The sequence below is a fragment of the Schistosoma mansoni genome (genome assembly GCF_000237925.1).
Source record: "Schistosoma mansoni, WGS project CABG00000000 data, supercontig 0166, strain Puerto Rico, whole genome shotgun sequence".
NCBI classification, from domain to species: Eukaryota; Metazoa; Platyhelminthes; class Trematoda; order Strigeidida; family Schistosomatidae; genus Schistosoma; species Schistosoma mansoni.
In genome coordinates, this window is record NW_017386054.1 from 434,157 (window position 1) to 462,105 (window position 27,949).

At 35.2% G+C, this 27,949-nt stretch overlaps 1 protein-coding gene across 1 annotated transcript in view; it reads left to right on the forward strand.

Moving 5' to 3' along the window:
* Positions 1–14,610: 14,610 nt before the first annotated feature.
* The window catches only part of Smp_151140 (serine/threonine kinase), a gene marked incomplete at both ends in the record, with an annotated part of 104,597 nt that continues 91,258 nt past the window's right edge, over positions 14,611–27,949 (forward strand). The window contains 3 exons of the mRNA XM_018797464.1: positions 14,611–14,822; positions 18,060–18,312; positions 19,729–20,049. Of these exons, the coding sequence (XP_018646797.1) occupies positions 14,611–14,822; positions 18,060–18,312; positions 19,729–20,049 (786 nt within the window). The remainder of the gene's footprint in view (positions 14,823–18,059; positions 18,313–19,728; positions 20,050–27,949) is intronic.

The following is a 27,949-nucleotide window of genomic DNA, read 5'->3' on the forward strand; positions in this document are numbered from 1 at the left end:
TTCAGTAGAGTATTCACCTTCAATATAAGTATGTTTCGCGGAATGGACTCTAGGAAGAATGAGGTTCCCTAGAATCCGGATGTAAGTGAATCCGAGAACAGTAGAGCGGGATAATCCTTCCAGCATACGATTTTCGTACTCGACGTCAGTAGTTGATTCCAGGAAGATTGAAGTCCCCTGAAATCAGGATACAAGAGAATCCGAGACGCGTAGAGCTAGTTAATTCTTCCAGCAAACGATTGTCGTACTCCATGTCAGCAGTGGGCTTTCTGTAGATGACACTAACTAGAAATCCTGAGGTGTTAGACAATCTTACTGAACACCATACGGACTCATCAAGACTGACAAACTCTCAGTTGCGAACTTGGTGTACCTCCAGGCATGATCGTATGTATAAGGCTGCTCCACCACCAATTCCTGTTTTTCTGTCGTTGCAAAACAAAGACATACCGGGTATTGCTAGCTCCTGGTCAGTAAACTGAGAAGATATCGAAGTTTTGGATATTCCTATCAGATGAGCATTATTAGCATTACTGAATTCACCTAGTTTATCCATTTTATCCGGCAAACTCACGGCGTTCATATATAAACAGTTTATGCTTTCAATTTGGAACATGTGAGCTTTCCCGCCCGGATTATCTGTATGAGCCTTATATGAATCGACAGGTAACCTATCAACACGGTTTTCCGAGTTGGTAGACATTATTATTTCCACGTTTTTTATTTTCAAGACGTTCCATAGGTTGAATAGTCAGCTCCAACTTGCCATTGTGCTTGATCCTGGAGTCATATAGCTTAGGAGGAGAATTCATACTTCTTTGCTGAAAAGAGCTATGAACACTCCAAACTGTATCCAAAGAAGAGCCATCAACGACTCAGGTGTCCTCGTAAGCGATCAAGGTCAAACGTTTTCATGTATCTCTCCAGTTTCCATACATCTTCCTTTAGAGTCACGAACAGGCAGTTCTTCGAATACCAACAAAATATCACACAAATACCTTTTATGTTAACGTGGTAATGTTTGAAAATGGCATACAATATAAAAAAAACCTCTGAAGATAAGACGTGTTATTGAAACTGCAAACCTACCTTATTTTAGACAACTACTGAAGACCTGGAAACACTTGAAAACCATCTCATCCTAGTGTGGGTCGTCTGAGGCCAACCGTTTGAGGGCGAGAAAGAAGATTCTGGGTCCCATTTCTTGTTGCGAAATCGTGGATGAGCATTTCTAAGGAGCTTCACACTTCGATGAGACAGTTGTTCAGTGTCTCCATGTTTTCAATGTCTGCCTTGCCTAGGTCAGTCTTTGACTTAAGTGAAACCCAACAATCTACACAACCTCATGCCAACACAAATGTAATCGTTTTTTATCAGGAATAGTTTATACCATTATGAAGATATCTGGTTGTAATATTCTTCAATACAGGAATGTTTTGGTGCATTATAATTTCCCGTTTCATTAGCTGATTTTTGGGAATCTTAAACGTGTCACAAAATTCCTTTCGGTGGCTCTTTTGACCATAGCGGAAGACAAAAATCAAATACCTGTTTGACTGCATCCATCGGTAGTAATATATAATTCTTACGTAAGATTAACATGTTCATAATACTCATTCAATAACTTTACACATTTTAACGTTCTTAGACACGTCTATGGTGTTTCGAGGGGTTAGGCAACCAAAAATACATAACAAACTTTCACCACACAGTTGTTCTTTTGACTGTAGATTTCTTTATCTTAAGCAGAGACTTAGCAACTTTTCGTAACTTCGAATTGTTCAGAATAGTAGAAGACAGATATACTTATTATTATCCCAGCTAAATACTTTCAGAAGGTCAGTGCATAGCTGTGCGTATGATAACACGTATTCCAAACAGCCAGAATGCTAGGATGCCTTGTCAACAACTGCAGTTTTAAGGTAAGCCTGGAAGTTAATATGACTGGACTTACTATTTAGAAGTTCAAAATACTCAATAACATGTGCCTTCAGTCGATTTTGGTAAAGAGAATATATACAATTCGTTGCTAGGACAGTTATCTTATTACTGTCAGAAGATTGAGGTGTGATTTAATTAGAGGCTTGAGGTCACCAGCATCTACATGACAACTTCACTGACAACGAAAGTGGCTTAGAAATATCGCGTCGCGGATAAGGAAGGTTACTAGACTTCGCGGAATCGATAAATGTGGCATCATGCATGTTTTGCATATTATCTGGTCTCATTCAAGCACAGTCAATTGAAACACTCGTAACTTACGATCCAAATAACAAGAGGATAAAATCTCCATTTTGATGCCAAAAATTTATTCATAAACTACAGCTCTCCAACCTGAATGTATTGTTCTATAATTTTTAGGGTTCGCGAGACAAAATTATCAAACTACAAAATCAAAGCAGTGAGAAAACGAAAATGATTAAAGGCAAAATTAAAAAAAAATACGTCGGAGGTTTGAGTAAAGAAACACCGTCCGAAACAGTGAAAAAAAATAAACCTCAGCGCGAATTTAGTGTAAGTTACTTCTTGTCTATTAATCAGCTTTTTACTCATCTGTACACTATGTTGCCTTGCCATTAATATTATTTCACCACTCGTTATCTTACCTTATCTGTAACTAATATAAATCTACACTTTTCCGCCTACTAAGGTAAACAAATATCCTACACTATACCCTACTTAATGCCTATACTCTTATTCGTAACCTTACTTACTTACTTACGCCTGTTACTCCCAATGGAGCATAGGCCGCCGACCAGCTTTCTCCAACCCACTCTGTCCTGGGCCTTCTTTTCTAGTTCTATCCAGTTCTTGTTCATTCTTCTCATGTCTGTCTCTATTTCTCGGCGTAATGTGTTCTTTGGTCTCCCTCTTCTCCTTTGACCTTCAGGATTCCATGTTAGGGCTTGTCTTGTGACGCAATTAGGTGATTTCCTCAAGGTGTGCCCAATCCACTTCGAGCGCGTCTTCCTGATTTCTTCCTCTGTTGGAATCTGGTTTGTTCTGTACCAAAGTAGTTTGTTGCTGATAGTGTCTGACCAATGGATCCGAAGTATCTTGCGTAGACAACTGTTAATAAACACTTGTATCTTCTGGATAATGGCTTTCGTAGTTCTCCACGTCTCCGCCCCATACAGTAGAATTGTCTTCACATTTGTATTGAAAATTCTAACCTTGGTGTTGGTTGACAATTGTTTTGAGCTCCAGATGTTTTTCAGTTGTAGGTATGCTGCTCTTACTTTGCCGATCCGCGCCCTCACATCTGCATCTGATCCACCGTGTTCATCAATGATGCTGCCCAGATATGTAAAGATTTCCACATCCTCCAAAGCTTCTCCGTCAAGTGTAATTTGGTTGGTGCATATTGTATTGTATCGGAGAGTCTTGCTTTTCCCTTTGTTTATATTAAGATCTACTGCTGCTGAGGCTGCTACTACACTGGTCGTTTTCTCCTGCATTTGTTGTTGCGTGTGTGATAGAAGAGCCAGATTATCTGCGAAGTCTAAATCGTCCAGCTGCATCCTACCTGTCCACTGTATCCCGTGCTTCACTCCAGATGTTGACGTCTTCATGATCCAGTCGATCACCAGGAGAAAGTGAAAGGTTGGGAGTAAGCAACCTTGCCTAACACCGGTCTTTACCTAGAATGAGTCGGTGAGTTGTCCTCCATGGGTGATTTGGCAGTTTATTCCATCATAGGAATTTCGTATGATATTGACTATCATCTCAGGCAACCCAGCTGTAGTATCGAAGAAGTCTTCATAGTGTTGTCTTGTACACGCTACCAAATGCTTTCTCGCAGTCAATGAAGTTGGTGTACAGTGATGAATTCCATTCGATTTATTGTTCCACAATGATACGTAGAGTTGCGATTTGGTCTGTACACGATCTATCCTTACGAAATCCAGTTTGTTGATCTCGAAGTTGGGCATCCACGGAATCCTTCATCCTGTTTAACAATACTCTGTTGAAGACTATTCGTAACCTACACTTTACTATATAGTCAATAAAAACATTGCATCGAAGCCTTACCCACAGTCCATAATTTGTAACTGTCTGATAAGCTTGTAAAATGGTACTTATAGAAATAGTGTTTTCCAACAGGATGTGAAACACAGAGCATTGTGTGAGGTATGATATATATCCAAAAAATAAGCGTAAATGAGCCTAACATCACAAAAGGAGGGAGGGTGGAGTTACTGACCAACAAGCATTGATGGTGAGGGCGATGACTTCAATCTACCCGTGTTTGTGGGACAGAACATTTTGTTTGTATCAGGCTCTTTATGGATGAGAACAAGTCAATCAATCTGCGATATTGAGGTCGTTCTCCTACACTCACCATTCAGACTCATGTTTCTAATTTTTGTGCTGGATTAACTATTCTACTAAGACAACCTATAACGTGCTAACTCGAACTTTTACATGAAAACTGTGTGGCAGGCATCGGATGATGAAAAAAACAGACTGTAAAGGATATGGTTGCTATTTTACTCAACACTCTACTCTCTATATACACTCTCTGTTCTTCCTCATTCCAACCTTGACTTCCCTTCCTTCATTGGAACCTACTCCACCTTGATAAATATCACAACTCATTGTTCTTTATTACTGCATTCTCTTCTCTGCAGCCCCTAATCACAGTTCACTCTTGCAACATGAGCTAGTATCAATTTAATCTAATAATTTATCATACCCCCATCTGTTCCACTACTAAATGTTAAGCATTGGTTATCGTCCATATCCAAATGCCTTGCTGCTCCTCGGTTTCTTTTTTTTCTCTTCAGAATCTTGCTCTGAGGGTGAAGCTATGTAACTTCTGACATCTGGAACAAGCTCGACGAACGCGCTTTCTCAAGGTCATAGTTCAAACCAGACGCTCCACGAGCCTACTTTATAACAACTATAAACTTAAAAAGCTGCAGTACATAAATACTTAGCACGACCGAAACCCTAATACACTTTTTGTCGAGATTGGATCTGGTATGTAACGTGAACGCCATGCCCCTTTGGAAACTATTCTTATGAAAACACATTATATCTGAACGAATGAACTGCTATCAACTTTTATAGATTATAATTACCAAGCAACCTTGCTTGGGATGCATACTGTGAACCAGTATATGTTGTAAATTGTAGATCATGCCTGTAAAAATGGCGTGTACCTGCTATTGCAGAAAAATATTATTATTATTATTATTGATATTCAAGATATAAGTTATTATTCATTTTAATATTCTCACTTCCTCCTGTAACAGTGCTGGCCTAAAAAATACATAGTGATTTGGTCTTAGATCCAGAAACCAGCTTGACTTCAGGGATAATGATCAAATTTTCCTGACAGAAACGCAGGAATTACGCAAGCTGGTAGGGGCTATATGAGGCCATGCGACAGGCTTCCTGGCACTGCTGATGCGCATTTCTTCTCACTGACGTTGAGCAATTTAAAGTAGATCACTCATCAAAGGTGACCGATATGTAGGCCAGTGAGATCACAAGAGGACACAAACCAAAACTAACTTATGCACAATAACCAAAGGAAATATAATGCAATGTAATAAAACTCAACAGTTCTAGTTTTGCTCTCATCGAAATCAGTGGAAACTCCTTCAAAGTGAATAGGTCTGTAAGCACCAGCCAGTGACTCTGGCTGTGAAGTATTCTAGACCTGGTACCAGCTAATAGTGGTGTCAAGCACCAGCACAACAGCACATTTTAAGTTGTTGTGAAACTCAACTCTGCTGACATTTTGCCAGATTGGAGATTGTACGCTAAGATTCATATAATCTTTCCTGATTGCTTCTCTGAATGACTTGGATTCCTTCAAACCAAAGAAGCTCGAATACCAGTGTTCTAAACTTTGGCTTTATTTGGATCCTTCTAGTCCTGCGCAGGTACATATAACTTCTTCATTCCAACTGCAACTAATCTTAAAAACACTACCTGATGTAGATGGTCGTTATAACTCTGAAGACACGTCTAGGCTAAGCCCACCCAGGGAGCGAACCAAGTATATAGATGTGATTTAACCTAAACCATGAGTTGATTTCCAAACGGCAATGCAGCCGATTAACGTTAGCCTAGTAGCGTCAAGAATCATCACTACCTTTATGATATTGCTGTTAAAAGTAGCCTTACGAAACACCGACGAAATTGAACTGATGTTAGAAGAATGACTCACCGAGATCAGACTCCATGAACCTAACATACGCTATAGGCGACTGGTCAGGTGAATGCTTGTCTGTTTTCAAAACACACCTATTTCACTATCTGGATACATGACAGATAACTTCTTGTTACTTAAACCAGTCAGGCTCAGCAAATCCGATGATAAACAGATGCAAGTTGTCGTTGTGATACCAAAAAAGAGATATAGTTAGAAACATTACTAGCACTTCAATAGATCCACGTAAAAAGGGGTCGGTTGAACGGAGAGGATGTAACCGTCCAATGGAAAATTGTCAAAAGTTTTACCGTGTAGAAAAAATGAAAAACATTTTGATCGAGTGTAATAGAGGGTTAAGCACTTTAAAACTGTCCATTTTTCAAGATGCACTGTAATTGTTATGTGAGCTTCCGTACCTAGTACAGTACCGATACTCCCAGGTAGAAACCTAGGTATAATTAACTGCAAAAAGAGGATGTTAGTACATTATTGTGAGATACCGTCCTGGATCCTTGAGAATATGTCAAGGGTTCTCTTAAAGAGCTCTCGGTAATTATGGTGTACTACCTTGCTAGGTAGTGAATCCCACAATTCAGCGACTCGTAAGGAGTAAATAGTATGCCTGCAGTCCATTCAGCCATGTTAAGTATCTGACTTCTGTGTTACTATGAAGGTTTTTCGTCGGACCTGGACTTAAGCCTGTGTTTGAATTGGATAACCAGGAGTGTTTAGAATGCTACAAGTCATTAGAAGCTTACCGATGAGACGCCTACAACTTGATGGGAAAAGATTCAGCGATTTGATGAGCTCTTTATAAGGTTTGAATTTGAGTCCACAAACTGATTTCGTGGCTCACCGTTAGATATGTCTTAGTGTATTCTTACTATTTTGGAGTGAGGGAGAAAACACTGTATTCTCGTGCTGCAAATGGGGTCGTACAAAACTGTTGAAGATTATATGGAAAGTTTTATCGTCATACTGGACCAAAATATGCAAGGTTTGCTCAAAGGGTATTTTTGTCGCAGTTTGTGTGAGACTGAAGATCAAAGGGTGTCAGCACTTGTAAATCTTTTACAACTTGGGATACCTCTAGAGAGGGAGCTGTCTAGGTCGTAGGCGTAGTGTGCAACATGTCACAGACGGACCACTATGACTTTGAAGTGTTAATGGTAAGTTTATTGCTATCCGCCTAACTTTGAAGTCGAGTCAGATCCTACCAAAGTGTCAAGTTATCGTCTTGGTCACAAACTTTTCTCCCTGGGCTCAAATCACCCTTGCAAATCAATAAATCAGACGATCCTTACTGAAGAAGTCCGTTTATGTGAATTAGGAAAAGAAAATGTTCTAGTGCTGAACCAGACCCTAGAATGGTCATCATTTAGATATTAAGTGAGTCAATCGATTACCGGCGACTTGCAGCCTAACGGTTTGACTTTATTGACGAGACGTATATGATTGGTGCTATCAGAAGCTTTTGAGAAGTCAAGGAATATGACGCCAACCTTCCCCTTCCTATCAAGGGTGGTTGTTTCTCTGTTCACCACAGTCAAAAGGTTGGTCATACAGGAGTGGCCATTCCTGAAATCGTTCTGTTGTGGTGAAAAAAATTTATGGATATTAACTAGTTACATACACCATCGTAGGTCATGGAACCCGTCATTTTTGAGGGTACTGAGAGGAGTGCTCTTGGTCGGTAGCTTGAAGTTTCACTAAGTCAACCTCCTTTGAAAATTGGTGTAATGTGAGCCAGCTTCCGACTTTCTTGTACAGAGTCTCGTATTGGCGAATCTGAGAACACCACGCTGAGATTTTACCAAAATTGAAGCTGCTTCCCTTAGTATAGGAGGATGAACCATATACGGGCCCGGAAAAATGTTCTTGTTTGGATGCTGCAGTTTATGATACACCGAGTCAGCATCCAGCTTAACTTCGGAAAAATATGTTGAGTTTCACTGGAAGCTCTCGTCTATATAGTTAGTATAGGATGGTTGAAATGTTTGAAAATACTCTTCTGCCGGGAGGTCAGCGGTGTCATTGTAAAGTTTTTTGGACCATTGGTATCTAACGATTCGGAAACTGCCGTTCTGGCTTGTCACAGAGAGGTCACTTAACAGAATAGGCTTTTCAGATTGTAAGCAAATTAATCGACTGGCTTCATCTGTTATTAAAACCTGTCTTCTGTCATCGCTCCTGTGCGTGAAAGAAAGTCTCAAGAGATTCCTGTGGTAAGTTCCGGATTGAGATTGCGCTACATATATGGTACACCAAGCAGTATCTTTACATCCACTAATGATTTCAGTTCGTCACCAGCCAGTAGAACATCCTCCACATCAGGAGTGTTAGTGAACGTTTCATGAAGAAGTCTTGGATGATTTATGTGTTGTTCATCCTTTCCACGGGCAAAGCATGTGACAGTTAGTGGATCAATTTCAGGAAGTCTGAGCTTCCTGTTTAACTTTTCTTAAAGCATTGTGTCGTTTTATCCTGCTGATTGAGAGGAGAGTGTGAGTTGTCTTTAGGATTCGTAATTATGAGAGAATCATCTCAAACCGTGATCGTTTCCACGGGCTTTTGGGTACGTTGAGATTCGAATCATTTTTTGGCAGTTAAATTGAGTTCCGAGGTCCCGTGTGCTTGACTGACTGGTTGGATAAGCTTAGGAATAGATTACGCGGTCGATTCTTTAGATGATTTTCTTACAAGACCTGGGCTGCCCATCATTTTCGACAGCGACTTTTAATCCCGGTTTAACTCTATTAATCCAGTCGCTTACAATAGACGTTTTGGGGACCACAGTTCATTTAGAGAGTCTGTAGTGTGGGACACAAGTCTACTGAGAAAAATCCAATGCTGCTAATGTAATGAAAGTGCTGAGTTCCAACATGTTCCCTCAATACTAATGCTACCGAAGACCCTGTACTTTAACTCACGTCTCGTCTGTGTTTGTTCACCCTTTTCGAGAATGATCTTACTAGCTGCTGACAGTTTTTTCCGCAGGCCTGTAAGAAGAATAATGATATTGCTTACCAAACCCTCAGCAGTCATGTTGTGCCTTCTACAAGTCCACTTGAGTCATGAAATCCTATGTATATTGTGGGCGGTTATAGTAAGGTCCTTGCAGACTTCGAGAAACCAACCTTCGCATTTGTCACACTGCATACCACTGATGACTGCAAAACGGCATCCAAGTCTCATACAAATGATTTGAGTGACAGTGGTTAAATATAAATTGTCAAATGAGTCCTAGTGGAAGTTCACGATCGTGAAAAAACAGAATGTTGAAACTAGTCTTGACGTGAAATACTGCAAAAACCGAAGAGTAACGGGAGGCAAAACCACAATTAGCCACTAACTCAAATAAGACTCAAAAATAAAGGTAATCTGTAGAAAGCTAAGCTCAGAACAGATCATTTCGATCAAAAATGTAACGTTTGTTGAGTAAGGATACAGTAAACGTTTGATAAATACAAATCATGTCAGAACAATACTTCGTGTTCTTAAACCAGTTTGTACCTCGAAAGGATAAATACAACAACGATTACACCCTTCGAAAACGATAAAGAGAATCCAAGAGCACCACACATGCCTCAGAGCCAGAAAGGACCTGGAAATTACTTACGCCACTCAATTTGTTCCAGATAACCAATAAAAGGCCTACAACAAAAACTGGACGGCTTTTTGAGAATCCAAGCAATCTGAAATTTAGAATAGCCGAAAAACAGGGAAGTATATCAAGACTTGTTGTTGCTCCTTTATTATCAAAAAACCGAAAGCCTTTCCTTGGCAACGTTCAAGATAGGAGATAGATTGCTGTGCACGGAAGTGCTTCTCAAACTTAAGCACCCCATAATAGAACCCAAAAGGTATACAAGGTTTATCCATTAAATTGATCTCTCACGTCCAGTGTTAAGCCTTTATAATTTTTTACTTACATAAAAAACAGTGGGGAGGCCATTTATACTTCTTAGGATTCCTTGAGTCCTGAGGCATTCTCGCTATTTAAAATGACCCAATCAACTGATCTGGGATCCCATAGAAAACCTATTTTCATAAGAACATCAAAGGTTCCACATTTCGGTCGACTGATTATTTTATTTATGATTGTGTTCATTTGAGCAAGTCCTTATTTACAGATGTCAAATAAGCAATTTTCACAGACAGAGGCTGGTTTACAGAAAGCTTTTTCTAGGGCCCTACGACCATTTGTGACCACTTAGAACATGGTACTCAGATTTATCAAGCCTGTTTTAGTCTTTCCTACATTGCTTTAACTTACATCTATTTTTTTCCGAAGATATGAATTATCTTACTACACATGGCAGTTTTTTACATGAATATATTCCTTGTTTCCTCAATCGTTTGGAACCATCAAACAAAGTGAGGTCAGAAGTAGTGGCTAGTTAAATGAATACGGTACTTCTGTGCTTACCAAAGGTTTGTTGTTACTTTGTAGGTTTAGTCCATTATCATATTCCTCCGTGTTTTTAACCTTTTATCAGTGTTAGTAAAGTATTCATCATTGTAGACATGTAAGTCTCCATTTAGTCTTTTTTATCACCTGGATAATGTGTTTACCCAGCAGCCCAATCTAGCTGTGGAGGTGAAGATCCGATTTCAAACAATTTCAGGTCAAAGATTTTCAGATGGAATTCATTTGGCAACTAGCTATACGTTAGGGTGTTAAAAATCTTCAAATTACGACTGGTTGATCAGCGACTGTTTATTTCCGAAGGTTTGGTTTATCATCCTAGTATATAAACCTTTGGATTTTTCTACCAAAATACTTTCCACTAATTTAAAAGTAATACAATATACATTGGTGCCCTAAACTGTTAAATTCCTCAGATTGCCTATACTCAACATTCACATTTATTTTACCATGACATCTAGTTTTGATGATACTGAACCATGGAACGTTGTTAGAATGTGTTTACTTGAAATTAAATTTCGCCTAATAAGACAACTCTGAAATTGACTGCACTGGTTCTTGGCGTTTCTGTATTTTTCATAGTGACGCGATCTATATGTTTTTAAACTTTTGTTCGTGCACATTGTGATAATGTCGTTGACTTACATATACAGTGTTCATTTCAAACATCATGAACACTGGTCAGAGTTACTTTTTATTCTTTGTCAAGTTATGGATAGTTAGCCTTCTGTATAGTCCCTAGCTTGCCTTCAGATAAGTGTAGCTTATCAGTTCATTGAGGGATACATAAGCTCATTCATAAATGTAAGCCATCAATTTTTGGAGATCACTGATAAACAAAATACTCAGGATAACGCTCAGCAAGATTAAAGTTATGGGCAAGACTGTAGTTTGTGGACGAAACAATGAAATTGAGGTTGTCAAGTCTTGGATTTTGGCCCAATATTCATTCATGCATTTGGTAAATTGCATCTTAGCATTATAGTTGATATTAGTTCTTGTTGAAAACCCTTACTCTAATTTTTAATTCTAAGTTTCAACTTCTGATTCCAATTTCTCATGCTAGCTTATAACTTCCTTTGACCCTAGTAAGTAGGCGAATTTTTACAGGTTTACTTTAGCGTTGCTCAAAGATTGTCCATGAATTATAGTCTCACCAGATTATGAGTTGGCATATCTCATACTGCTTGGCCAACTGAATGATATGTGCAACTAATTTGTCCAATAGACGCACCGTTAAAAATGACATAAATCCTCATGTAATGTAGAAACGTTATGTGCTGATTTATCCAAGTCAGAAACCCAATTTCAACTAACGTTAACTTAATTGAGGCCCTATAATATGCGTCTCCCATCCCGGTTTTATATGGACTGATCATATTACAAGGGAATCATAAGATCGAAGTTCACTGAACTGTCGTTCTTTCTGAATAAATTGACTAATCACGTCTTATTGAAACATACGATATAGTCAGTAGCTTATTGAGTAAAAACATTCACCTTTCAGTCTTTAAGGTGATGATCGTCACCTCATCTCGCCTACTTCGGTTCGATTACCCAAGCGATATCAATATCTCACCTAGCCGAAGTGATCTCATGCTAAATACATACAAATTACCCTGCTCATCTGCTCTTCTGTTTCTGTTTTTTTCTGTAACCCTTGGTATCACTTTTAATTTCCCATTAGTGTTTCACACGAGATACCTCTTGATCAAAACGTATGAAGTTTATTTTTTCCGTAAGCGCGTATCAAGTGAACAGTTTGTTACTTAATAATCAGTTGGATAAACTGTGTATTCCCATGTGTATACTACCAAATGAACACTCACTTCGTTAGATAACAGATGTACTTACTATTCAGTGTCTTATAATTTTCCAGTAGGTATTTGGAATTTATTAACGACCATACTGTAATGTAATGGTTTTGATGAAAATGGTCATTAAACATTGTGGATTTGAAAGGAAAATAGTTTGCTTCATAAAAATTGTAGTTCTGATGTAGCACTGCAGTGTAAGTATCCGATTCTCATCTATCGGGCCACATAACTAAAGTCCGTTCCACTTGATTTATCCCAGTTTGGTGATAGATATGGTTCCATATATAGCATAAAGATCTTTAAGGCCACTAAGTTTATTTGTTATTGATGATATTATAAAACACACTGATATTAAAAAGGTTAAATAAATCGTATAAATTGATTAAAGAGTACTTGAAATTTCATTTTTGGTTTCCTTAAAAATCTTGGAGTACAAAACGCCCTATAGCATGAGTTTGAGTATCTGACTGGATAATATTGATAATATTCATGACGTTAGCTTTAATCGTATGCCTAACTTTCCCCCTAAAAAAGTGTCTACACAAATAGAAGTTATATTTGCAGGTTTAAGAGTGACATTTTTGCTTACCTTATTTCAGAAATAGAAAGGGCATATATAAGTACACATATGGGGAGATGCTAGTCATCAAATTTCAAAGTAACTGGCAGCAAACTCGTTGAACTTTGTGATTTTATTTTATTGAACGTAACACCAGTGAACTATATTATATGCACTTAGATATAAGAACCATTTTAATCACATTAAATGAAGGCCTATATTTATTTGATAGTTAGGCGCTCCCAGAAATTTGCCACACTTATTAGAATTAGCTAATCAAAACGCTAGGGAAGTGGCTCTGTTTTTTAAACTTATCAAATTTCTGACTTTATGTAGGAATGACATGCCTCAGCTGTGCTATCGTTAATTGCAATGCTCTGTAATGCACACCAAAACGTCCTAGGAAGTTGAATAAACCTGTAAAAAAGCTGTGTAGACAAATTAAGTCATTACTTAGTTGTAACCATAAATAAACTGGAATGGTTCGGCACATTTCCTGTTTGCTGTATAAATATCAGTTCGAGTTATGTGTGACCAATCAGCAAGCTTAAATAATGATTTCTAAGTCCTGAATAACCTTCAAAATTTCTAATTATCCTAAAACATATTCTTTCTCCCTTTCATCACAGTGACAGCCCTAGAGGCAAATCGAATGATTATGCAGTGGTGCGGCAAAAGTATTAGACAATCGGTAGTGATAGTGAGGTTAGACACAGGGTATTAGGGAATGATGGTAAATCAGTTGATGAGGTTGTGAATCTTCATCGACTGAGATGGCTGGACAACGTGTTACGTATGCCTGAACATCGTTTACCGCAACGCGCAATGCTGACTAGTATTGGGGATGGTTGGTAAAAGTTAGGGGTGGCCAAACCAAAACGTAGCTTCAGTCCTTGAAGTCACTAACTTCTAGTCTGAGCTATGTTGGTAGATACAGACTACTTGGTTGGGGTTTGAGCGACTATCGTAACCAATGGTTAGAGACTCTGGATGACATGGCTCAGAATCGATCACAATGGCGTAAGTGTATACACTCTCTGTCTTCCCTTGAACTACGAGATTAAAATTGCTTCATATCTGTCTTTCTTCCTGTATTATATCCTGACATACAATCTTTCATTTCCATATTACCACCATTAAATTAACTGCTATGAATTCGGTGTTCATCTTGTTGTGTTAATGAAGTATGGAAACTTGAACTGATGTATATATGTGCCTGGTCCTACGTTGTAGCAGACTGACTGACGATAGCCGTTCCTTTAAGTTTCAAAACCCCCTCACAAGTATCGTGGAGAGGGATTTCAATTCGAGATACTGACATTTATAGTAGTAGACTATCGAGTGGTCTTTGAGTATTGTGAAGCCATGTAGAGTTTCAACAATTGACCCTCCAGGCACTTGATAAAAAAAAGTGAAATTCCCCTCTAAGTATAGAGAACCTTATTCAAAATAGCCAGGTTTTGGTACCTTTATTTTAATCTTTAGTTTGAAGATCCTCATTCATCATAATATTCTGTACACTCATTTGAACCTTTAGACAGTGTATCGTATTACATCTGTTCATCAACTACATAAAATTCCAAAATTTTATTCTAACATATATAAATTTGATTCTGTTTTTTCCCCACTTGTAGTCATCATGAACAAGTCATGCTTAAATCTTAGCGAATTCCGTACTGATCAGTATATAGATATCAAGGAAAGACTTGTGGCTTTGGAGAAGCACTTATCGGACCCTTTTTCAGATTTTTATGTTGAACGTCTCCTTGATGTGGTTGTGGCATGCGTCACAGAATGTACAAAAACTGTGAAAAGTGTGAAAAATGAGAACATGTTAGCATTTTTACAAAGGTATGTTTACTTACATCTAAGTTATGAAGTTATTTTAATGTGTTCCTTAATCATGTATCAACTTTTCAATAATATGAAACTAATTCGTTTCTCAGCTTTTTTGCTCTAACGATATTTCGAATATTTACTAAGACTGTTTTTAAAAGCTAATTGGCAAAGTGTTAACAAAGTAGATCGATGCATAATAGCTATACAAAATTGATTCAACGAAGTGATTTTATTACTCGGTTTACGTGGATATTTTTCCTTTTCTGAATAAGTTGTTAGGATTCATACCTGTTGATAAAGTACTGTCAGATTGTTACTGATGCCGATGATCTTTATAAATGAGAAATACACTAATTGGACCTTAAATTCAAGAATAACATTTCTCATGAATCCTCAAATGACCTTCGCTTAAATGAAGAGTCGCTTTTCAAAACATTCAAGTTCGAACAATTTGTTGTACATTTAGGACCATGTTATTGCCTAATCAACTTGAAATGACAACAGTGGTTTCAAGAAGCTCTTTTGTATGCTTAATTTAGCCGAAATTAAAGTTCTGAAAATATCTACGTGATTGATTTCTAACGGCTGTCACCCTAGTCGCCTAAGATAGTTGATCCGATTCAGTAGTTGAATGTATGAGTCACATGGCTTATTATTACAAGTAAGTCATCGTGGATGTAGGACCTGGGATGAATGTGCATCAACCCAGGTTGACACAGTTCAAAATGAATAAAAAGAAGTCAATATGATGAGTAGCAACGAATCCAGAATAATAATAGCATTCGTGACAATAAAGCTGAAGATATAGAATACGTTTCAGAAAGAAAAGATGAATTTGTGGAGTGAAAATATAGAATAATATCGAAACCCAAGATTTAGGGAAAAATAAAAAGTGAATGCATCTGAAGTATTCTTACCGATTTCCAGTCACGTCATCCAACTTCTTCAGTAATTGACTAAAGGCCGTGCTTCATGGTCATAAAATGAAATTGTTGGGAAGAATTTCGAGAAACACGATGGATCCTTCAGAGGTTCTAAAGGAACCAAAAAGTTTCCACCCAATCAGGACCCGCTGGAGCTTTCTGGAATATCAACGTAGCATGCTGTGATTGAATCGTAGCGTAACTTGCCTCCTTGTGTATCGGCTGAATTTTAATGGTGTTATAACCAAAGCTAACAACTATAGATACACATGTTTTTCTTCATATTTTTGATTTTTACCCAACAATCACTTCTAATTTGCGACTGTGGGGTTCTATACGTTCGAGTGCCGTTAGTTGTATATCGTATTCTGCGTTAGTTAATAAGAGAACGTAACAGAAATAGATAAAATTTCCTCTTTAATATGCATACAGATACCGTGTCTAACCCATAGGTAATGCAAATTAAACCTTATCCAATCAGGGTTGGTTAAATTTCCCTACTATCTGACGTCGACTCACACATAATGGAGTACGTTCGAAACTCCCAGTCTGATAATAAGAAATCTAGATCCTAAACAAATGGATCGCTTTTGCTAGAAAGTATTCTGAAATAATGTCGGGAAATGTTGTGAGCAATGTCGTTGAACATCTAAAGGATAACACATAAAACCTGATTGTTTTGTTTGGTCGAAGTGGAAGAGTAACGCTTATGATCGCTATTAACTCTTACGGTAATTTAGAATTAATAGTGATTTCGGTTTCCTTTCTTACATCAGTGATATATTTTCTCAACTACCTTAGGGAAATGCTGCATTAACATTGTTGTGGCCTGCCTAACTAGCATTTAAAAATGGCCGATATAACAATGTAAAAACTGATTAGGCACTAACTTGGTTCGCATTACTATAAATCTAAACAGTAAGATTGGCTAATAAACCAAACGATGGATTGAAATTAACTAATAACATTAACATTAAAAAATAGATCTGATTAAGTTTAATCTATCTCATGTCATATAGATCATAGTGTTCAAGCAATCATATTTAGTATTTCGTGAACCATAGTGAAAAGTGTGTAACGCTTTGTTTACAAACCTTACTTTTGTTCACAAGTTTTTTATTATTATTTTACTTGTTTTTTGTATTCTAGTCTAAATAATTGCATAATCTGGTGTTTTTATGGAAATTTGAAATATTCTCTCTTAGTTCAAGTTGCATGTACAAAATTACAGTTCTATTTACAGAACAACATATTGTCATATTGGTGGGGATTAACATAGTAGAAATCATGGTTTCTGTGTATGCATGTCATTAATGACTGATGAATTTAGTCAAAAATGTCAACACATTGATAAATCATGCATTTCAAAAATAGTTACTGAGAAGCAGTATCTGTGTCATAAATTAGACTGTATTTGAAACATGTTTAACATTGAATTCCAATTCAATAATTATTTATCTCTGTTTTATAGTTTACATCACGAACAGATTTCAGCTAGTGAAATATTTAAAACTTGAAGGCAGAGGACAAGTGTTTTGTTTTAGTAAAGTAGCCTCCAGCAATGAGAATGTACGACCTCGCCAGCTATCGAACTCAGGACCTTCAGGCGTTTCAACAAATGCTTTTTCTTCAGACTTTTTGGTCTAGATTCATTGGTTTACATTTCTAACTCCTATCAATTGCTTATGATTGTAGTAGCGGAGATGGATAAAAGTTTCATACTCCTAAGTTATTTTAAATTAAATGTGGACTAAATGTTCATCGGTTTCATGTTTTCGGTTGATTTCAGTTTAAGTTAATTATTCTTTTTACATTGATCGATTCTTCAGAAGTACTAAGAATAAGGGAATAACTTTGATATAAGATGATTAACATTTTAAAAGATAATTTTCCTAATATATCAATCTTAATTGGGGAAAAATTGACAAACAAGTAGCATGGAACGACTTTTTATTCTATATTTAGATTTCCTGTCAGTAAAAAATCTCTATCTTGTACTTTTCGGTTTACAATGAATTCTCCTAACTTATGTAAATCTTTCATATATGTCATCTTTAAATCAAAAGACATTTTCGACTAATTTTTCATATTTAAAATTGCTGAACCTTCTTTCATAAGTGAGTTAGATATGGTCTTTTGGGTATGTGAATATGAGCTATTTGATATGAAATGTGTTCAAGTTGTAGTAAGTGATGAAAGACATGTGTATACAGCTCTTATGTAAAAATAAAATAAATGACCATTGTATTGGCGTGGATTATGGTCAGAACAAATTTGGTCATTTATATATCCTCATAATTTCTTTCGTTTTTTCTTTTCATTCAAGATTTCTTAATGTGGCAGTATGTTTACAGTCATATCGTCGTAAACCGGAAGATTTTTCATTTATCAGTTCATTAGGCCACGGTGCATTTGGTCGTGTTCAACTTGTTCGTGAAATTACAACAGGTCGTGTATGTGCGATGAAAGTATTAAAGAAATCTCGAATGCTTGCACAACACACAGATTATTGGGCTGAAAAAGAAATTATGTCCCATGGTGAAAGTCCATGGATTGTACAATTATATTATGCTTATCAAGTAATTTGTAGTTATTTTTACTTATATGCTACTTTTAATAGTGATATTTATTTTGATAATGATCAAAAGCAATTTAAGTTATTGATCGAGACCACCTCCAGGATGCTGTCGAAAACCTTCAATCAAACAGTCTAACCAATCCTCATCATTTTTCATTGATTCATTTAATGATAGTTGTTTTATATTATATAATTGCACTGATTACATTGGTTAGGCATCTTTAATTTGTAAATACCATATATAAACACATAGATGTGTAGTTCCCTCTCGAGAACACGAAGTATGAACATCCTTCATAAACTCAAAACAAAATCGTATTCCCCATTATAGTCAATCTCTCACACAAACCACACATTTCCTCCAGATATCATTCGATAGTATTGTCAATATATGGTAATAATGAGGAATAAGCAAACTGAATGTCTCTATCTAACACTACAGCTATTTTTGTGACAAGAAAAATAATTGGTTATTCTTTCAATCTACTTGATATACGTTTATATGAGGTGCTCAATATATTAAGTAGTCTCTTCGCGAAACAGTTGCTAAATATTAATTTTAGGGTTTAATTCTGTTCAACAAATCGAAGACAAACATTGTTTTCAGTATTTGCAACTAACAATGGCCTTGAATACTGTTCAAAGTTTTCAAACATTTAGTGAACAGCAAACATGCAAACAACTAGTTCACTGAGATGAAATTCAACCTGCTTTCTTATACTCTAGTCGTACCACATATTAAATAATCTGTTCAGTATTCAGTCATTCCTGATACAGAAAATGAAAGCTTGATCTGCCATTTATCTGCACAAACATTTAAGAAACGGATTGTATGAAAATCCCATTCACAGAAATAGAACAGTCACTTTGCAACCTCTTGATTAAGGGTCAGAGTAAGATATCAGAATTAAATACCTAATAATGTACCCACTTGATCTCCATTTTACTGGGTGTTAATCTGTATTAGCTTAACATTTAGAGTAAAGTTTGACCAAACATATTGATGATGTTGGATAGCTAGAGTGCTAATCCATGTTAATCTCTGAATTCACTTCTTTTCATTAATACATGGTCATATCACTTGCTGGTTGTAGATTGTTATTTTAGTTTGGAACAGAAGTTATGCGGATGCTGGAAAAGACTTTTAGCTCAAGCTGATGATTTTGGTCGAGTTGTTTTCTCTAGGCTGAGTGGTTTATAAAGACAAGACAACACTAACCAATCAAAACGAAGTCAAGGAGCGGACGCCTATGGTAATCACCTGCTTCGGCTTAGGCACTTGGATAGTATCTCAGCCCACACACAAATTTAATGTTGTGTGGCTCATATGTTTTAGTGTTCATTTTCACCAGTGTTTATATGTTTGAACAAATAAATTATTTTTGTTATCATCTATTTTTCTCCTTCAAATATATAGGATTTAAAAAATTTATATATGGTTATGGAATATGTTCCCGGTGGTAATCTTGTCAGTTGGATGGATGAAGTGGAGTTCATGTCAGAAGCAGCTTGTCGATTTTATGCAGCTGAAACGATTCTTGCTTTGATTGATTTACATGCAATGGGATTTATTCATCGTGACTTAAAACCAGACAATTTATTACTAGATGCTGGTGGTCATTTAAAATTAGCTGATTTCGGTACTGCTATACGTGTTGATCCGGAAACTTCATTAATTCACTGTGATGCAGCTGTTGGAACACCAGATTATCTTAGTCCAGAAGTTCTTTTATCACAGGTAAATGTTTCTATGAATTACTTTTCTTTTGAAAAAAGTTGTTAATTAATAAGATGTCTTACCTTTCTAAAGAAAGATAAGTTAAAATCCCTAATACTTTTTTCCGAAAATGTATTTCCTTTTAAAATAATGGTCAAATTTGCTGGTTACATATTATCATAGTCTGGTGATCAGTTCACATCAACTATCCTATCAGTAATTGAACTATTCATTATACACTAAAAACTAACTTTTCTCTAATTTACTTCATAGTGGTGGCACCCCTGGTAAAAATTTTTAAATATATATTCCTACTTCGAGAATATCACCTGGATAAATCTGTCTGGAAAGAGAATTATTTCTGAACATTTCAACCTATGAACCAACCGATTACCTGAATTTTTTGTATTGTCAGTCCATGAAATATACTTCTTCCATCACTTACTTACTTTTACTTACGCCTGTTACTCCCAATGGAGCATAGGCCGCCGACCAGCATACTTCTTCCATCAAGAAATAATAATTATAACGTCTCAAACCATAACTCTGGCTAACTCGGGCTCGAATATACCAGAGAGAGTACTAGTCCCCTCGAGATGTTACCAATATACCTTACTGACGGATTCCAACTGTTACGAAACCTAGCTCCAAGGTATCCTGTCGACTACCTTCAACCATTTAACATAATTTACAGTCTACCGCATTGTACAATTTTGAGGATTAAAAGAAATGGATAAATACAACTTTGTAAATGTTTACAAAGTTTTAAACGAGATTGACATTGGTTGATATTAAATTCTTCTTATTCATATATTTCGTTACTGGTTTATATTTTATACATATTAACAGGACAATAATATATGAAAGAAGTATTCATATATGTCACTAGTTAAGAACAAAGAGTATGAGAGCGAGTGATCGTTCTCGACAACTTCTTCATCAGGCTCTACAGTTTTAAATTGAAAGTTATTATTATTATGATGATGATACAAAAGACAAATTATTGAAGTTGAATTAATTCATGTTATAAATTGAAAATTATAAATTTCATATCGAATTAGCCTCAGATACTACAAATTACTAACAAAATAAAATAACGTCATTTATTATGTTCAGTCAAGGTCATACATAAAATTATGTGCATTAATTAATCTTATGAGCTTTAATCAATAAGTTGAAATAGTAATCTAAACACAGGTAAATACAAAATAGGAAATGTTTCGGTGTGGTTGCTGTGGTGTTAATAATAACAATACTAAAAGTAATTATGAATAAGAGTATCATGTAAAATAAGGAAAGATGAATGTATGAATAAAGTCAGAATGAGATAGTTGAATTTCGTCGAAGGTATGAACCGATTTCAGACAACCAATGAAAATGTGGAGGTACTGGCAAGTTGTTTCATATTAGTATGGACTCCTTATCAGTGCTTATCCACGACTCTGCAACCTGGAATAGAACTCAAGACCTTCGCAGATACTTAACCTTTAGACCACTGAGTTGAAATCCAACTGTTACGGATAAGAAAATGTTTTTGCCGGGGGTACAAATCATAATAAAGAGAGAAAGGATACAGTTAGAACTAAGAATAAAATGATCCTTTTGTGGACTAAAGTAAACAGAGATTGTATGTATCATGTTTTGTATACATAAGTTGAGTTTCTTTGAATGAATTCTAATTGCTTCTGCTACACCAAGTTAGCGTAATCTTGCGCCAACATGGACTCATTTAAGTTCAATTTTTTTTCTGTTATACCATAATCGTAATAACTTTAAATTAATAAGTATAGAGCCTGATGAAGGAGTTATCGGAAACGATCGCTTACCCTAATTCCTTTTTGTTTTTAAATACTCAATAGGAATTTTTGTATATATACCACTATCTCAAGAAATGACGTAAGGAAACTAACCATCGTGTTACTGAATAAAACAAAAAAACCTTTCATTTCGTATTTGTTAAGTGAATGATTATCTGATATTTCTGAACCGTAAATTATTCCTTTTCCTAACGTCTCGATCATGATGCAACGTCTTTTTGATATTTAAAATCTCGGATCACTTTACGATGTAATCTATTCCTATTCTCTTATAAAATTATACCTTTATCAAACAACTGTAAATCCGAATGTACAGCTTAGGTAGAGTTTTAGTTAATGTTTATTTCCTTGCACATTTACCGGTAACCGAATAATAAACTTATTTATAACAGAAAAAAGTATAAAAAACTTAGTAGTATTTTGACTTATAATCCAAAATTGATACAATAGTGGAATTTCCATGTTCTAGAAAGTGCATGAATGTAATCATATAACTGTCGCCGACTGAATCTCAGACGAGAAATCGGTTTTCTTAGAATTGAATATACCCTTGTCGACAAGTTTCACTTAGTTCATAATTTATAGAGGTAGAATTTCATTCTGGTATCTAACAGAAAATACACTAACTGAGCTAACAATTCTAATCAAACATTTTATTGATGGACTTCGACCAGTATTGCCAACTAAAAATTTTGAAATTGATTACTTCTAATTGACCTATAACTCAGTAAGCTTAGGTGTTAATTAGCCGCTTATACTGCGTTTAAAGTCAGTGTTGCATAAACGACTACAAATTAAATAAGCTTGCAAGTTTTTAAGCCGATAGTTGTGTAAGCTACTTAGCTAAATCATATTCAATTAGTTTAATAACTGTTATTAGTCATGGTTTACATCCACTGTAACTGTCAAAGTCATCATAAACTAGTGTTCTTCATTCCTACCTATTTTTCTATCGATAATTTAAAATGCGGAATTCGTCTCTGTGACTAGTATTCTTTTTTAATACCTCTGTGATTTATGGGATATTAATCCCATTCATTTAACTGCCGTAATCTTTATATATATATATATATATATATATATATATATATATATATATATATATATATATATATATGCATTTCTGTTCGATGTCAGGTGTATTTTTTTAACTGAAGTTATTTATCGACAACTGACCCTGAAATCCATATCCATCTGATTCATACATACATGTTAACAATCACAGTAATACTAATATTATTAATACCCATCATTCTTTGATTACGTTTTCATTATGTGTTGTATTTTCTACATTTACTTTGTTTTTCTTATTAATATTTACATGTACTATATGTCACTAGCTGTAGAACAGGCATTTAAAATTACTTCATTTACTCTTTATAGTACAACTTGTAAAAAAATTATTATAAATTTGTTCCACTAAAGTTTGTAGTAGTGGGCTGATGTTTAAATTTCCATCAGCCTTGCATTAGTTATTGTTTGTTTCATTGAGTCTTATATTATTCATTAAATATAAGATAATTCAGTTTAGTCTACATTAATCGAGTAACATAACAATCGATTTTATTTGAATAAATTTCTACTCGGAATCTGGTGTTAGTTTATTTAACTTCATTTATAAGTTAGGTTCCCGCTTCGGTTTTTAGCGTTTCGTTAAATGGATAATAACACTGATCCGTTACATGATATGATTGCCTAATTATATAATCTAATGACCTTGGGGCATAGAGCCAATATGTCAGTCGTAAGCAACATAGAAAATGGAATGTATATGTATCGGTTCAATTTGCCACATCACTGTTCCGCAGTGAAATGGAATTTTCAAGAAAATGCCAGAGTAGTAGAAGTAGTAACAGTATCAGTGATAATAGAAATAAGGCTAGGCATAGACAATATTATTCGAGAGGAAAGAATGAATTCGCGAAATGAAAAGCATAAGTAGTATAAGACAAAAGGTGAATGCACTCATTCCATCACAACTGGCTCTGAGACATTTCATTTAACTTCTCCTAACACCGGTTACGATAATCGCGCGGATTTCAACCAGATAGTTTGCACCTACTAAGGCGACTTCTCTCAATAGTCAATAACTTCATGGTATGGTATCACTTCTTAGTTTGGAGCCCCTTAGCTTTCCCCCAACCTTTTCCCACACTAGTCATCATCGCTTATTGAGGTTGATCGTAGCTAGGTACCTATTATATATTTCCCAACCACCTCAGTCGATTAAGACGGGCTAATTCACAAACTCTTTTGCCACTTTCATCTATTGCTCCGCCTCTAACCCCAAGATTGCACACTCGGTGTCCCCCGTATAGATTCACAACTGAATATAGAGATAAAATTCTATGCTTTTATTTTAGATTGATTCGTACACTAATTTATCAGCATTTCGGTTGTTTTATCAAAATCTTGTCAATTTGATTTGATTTTCGTACTTAAATATTTCATACTGTCTAGTATATATTCTTGTATTCAGTTAGTGGGTTGTGCTTTTTTGTTATAGTTAAGTTTTGTTGAAATATGTACCAACTTTATGTTTCCAATAATATAAACTTATCTTTATTATTCAATGTCTCAGTTTGTCTCAAACAAAACCCATATAAGAAAATATGCTGTGATTGTGGGAAATAGACTTGTTTAAATAATATTTAATTTCTAATAGCTATTAGCTTTTTCTTTAAGATCGAGTCGACATATGTGATGAAAAACCCATAGTTACAAGTGAATATTTTAATGAATTGTAATTTTTCCCTTTTTTGTTCTATTTTTCTACCATGAATTTTTTATTGTACGAAAATGTACACCGAGTTAACTTCAAAATTTCTTTTTATCCATTACAAACTAGTAATTTAGAAAAGCTCTAATTAATGATTTTAAAAAAATTATGTCAGTCAATTAAGTAGTGAACAATAAATTATGTTTTTGTTCAATTCTTATCATTCTCTTTAATTGGATAATTGTTAAAATTACATGAAAGCATCTAAAATGTGTCGACGAGTTTTCAACTCCGATTAATCAATGACGAAATGGAATTTACGGGTTAATAATCCCGTTCTAAATAAAAAAACACCATAATTAAAATACCAACAACAAAATGAAAAATTAGTTTAGGCTAGTCTTGAAACTAGTACTTAAAACTTCACTTGTTTAACAGGAAATACTATAATTACGTCGTTAGTACAAATAAGTGCTTTGGAAAGTTCATATGTTAATATTCTTTGAATTAAATTACAAACTCTCTTGTATAAACTTACCTATAGATAATTTAATAATAGTTCTTACATTTCAAGGAAAAACTCTAGTCTTTATGTAGTATTGTTGAAAACAGTAAAAGTTATCTTGAGGATAATATCTTTGATGGCGATTGTTTATTTTTCACACTGTTTAGTAACCATATGAGATGAAAGCTTATTTCACTTACGTTTACATAAGTGGACAAAATGTGATACCGATAATTACATTTGTGTAGTAAAATAGTTTCGTACAGATTTGTGTATTATTTAGAAGTAATCTCTTTCATCAAGTGATATTAGTCCAAACATATTAAAGTGGTATGACACTGAATCACCATTGACATAGAATGAGGATTTTATAATATCATATATTTACTAAAGTTGGAAATCCTGACCCAATAGCTTACAAGTATCATGATCGTCTCTAAGCTGAAGGTTCTGGACTCAGTCCTTTGCCATGGTTATGAGTGTCTATCTTAAAAGACTTTCAGATTAAAACAAACAACTGTTGAAAACTTTTTAATTTTCAGAAATTTTTCATCTGATATCAGTCGATGAATAAAATCACATCCAAAGTATATGTATTAAATTACCAACTTGAAACTTATCAATTTAAAATACATTTATTTGCCATTAGGTCCTTATATGTAGTCTAGAAAGCCACATGTTCATTTCAAGGTATCTACACTTGAGAAGCTTATATGTCAAGTAAAGTCAGTCAATTTAGTTCAGTTAACATTACCAAGAGTTAATACCAAAAACTTGTAACACAAGTTTATAAAACTTATTGACTAAGTGAGCCGAAAAAAACTAAATATACAGTCAGCAACATTCTGTTTCCAATCTTAGATTTATGATTATTGGTCACCAGTATCATCTTGATCGACTGAAGCAACTGGAACGTATATTACCTATGCCTAATCACTACCTACCGTGGCTCGTAAACTTGGCTAGAGGGGAAGTAACATGGGAGAAAGCTAGGGACATCAGTTCATAAAGTTATTGACCGTTAAATTGTGCGGCGAATGTAGGTTCAAACAATTTTGCTGTAGGTCGAGGGATTATCGAAACCATTAGTAACAGACTTTGGATGACATGGCTCAGAATCGGTTACGATTCCACAGATGCATTCATTGTTTGTCTTCCCTTAGAGCCTGAGTTTCATAATATTCTTGTTTTTTTTTATTCTGGAAATTCATCCTTTCCTCTCGAACCATATTGCCTGAACTTAATTTTCTCAGCTCTTACCGTTGCTGGTACTATTTCTACCACTCTGAGATATTTATGTCGTAATGTAGTATGGAAAACTAAACCGATGCAATTCATATACCAATTTCTAGATTGATTATGGCTGACTAACCGACCGGTATCATCATTATGCACAGAACAGTTATTTCCGTCAAATTCAAATTTATCAACATAGGGTTGCGGTGATTGTTGGGTTTAGATTGATTTTGTGAATGGATCAATGTTAGACCACCATGGAAAACCTGGAATCACTGGATGAGCGTTTCGTACTAGTATGGGACTCCTCAAAAGTGTTCATCACGATCTCGCACACCGAACTCGAACCAAGGACCTTTTGTCTCGCTCACTAACATTTGACCTCTAGACCACTGAGCTGGCATCCGACAGTGTTGATGTGTAACTTCGCGAGCGAGACCGAAGGTCCTTGGTTCGAGTCCCGCGTGCGTGATCGTGACGAACACTTTTGAGGAGTCCCATACTAGGACGAAACGCCCATCCAGTGATTCCAGGTTTTCAATTATGGTCTAACATTGATCCATTCATGATATCAATTTAAACTCAAATTTGCATAAATATTCTTTGTTTAAAAAATTTTGTATATACATGTGTATATATAAACGATGAACAATTGATACTGAGAATTATTTCTACATTCCTAATGTCTAATAATTTTCATTAACAACGGCAGTAATGATCATAGAAATAATAATACTCATTATTATTACTATTCTGTCTTTAATGAATCTAAAAATTCCTTTTGGTTACATCCTAACAGATCTTATCTAATTTGATCCATTTTTGACAGAAAATATATAGATCTCACATTTCTGTCTATCTCTCTTTAATCAGAATCAGATTGTTCCATTCTCTTTTTCATGTAAATTTCTAACTTTCTGGTTATCAACTTGATCTGGAAAAATTAAAACAGTATTGATTCCTATTTTCATTTCGTAATGATTTTATTGGAATTGGATTTTTAAGGAAAATGAACAAATGTTTGTTGTTTTATTTTATTTCTCTTTTTTTGTATACAATTGAAGTAAAATTTCACCAATTGTCATTTTTGTGTTTAAACAAAAATTGCGAATTTTTTTTTCAACATTATAAATCCGTTTCCAGATTTTTTTAAATTGATTTATAGATGTAGAATATAATCCATGTGTGCGTGTGTATATATGTTGATATATCCCTAATAAGGTTTCTTATTTTGACTATTATTATTATTACCATTATTACTATTATTGTCATTCTACTAATTCTAATTCTTTCTTATCACTTTCTCTTTTCCTCTAAAATTCTCTTCTTTAAACTTTTATTCCTCGTTACCACCATAATTTCTGTTTGCTGACAGCATTTATTTAATTTTCTTTGAGTCTACTGGGTGACTAACTTATTATCCCGATTAGTTTATTCGAAATACGAATTAGTCATTGAAGTACAGTTTGGTAACTAAACACATACAAATTCATTCTTTAGATTGTTTGAATTGTTAAAGTGAATTGAAATAGTTGAGTCTCTGTAAATTAGAATTTGTAAATTACTAGTAAAATGTTGAATGAATAATGCATTGAGTAGTAAAAACTTGATTTTGGTTTATCCCACAAACATTTGAAAATTGTT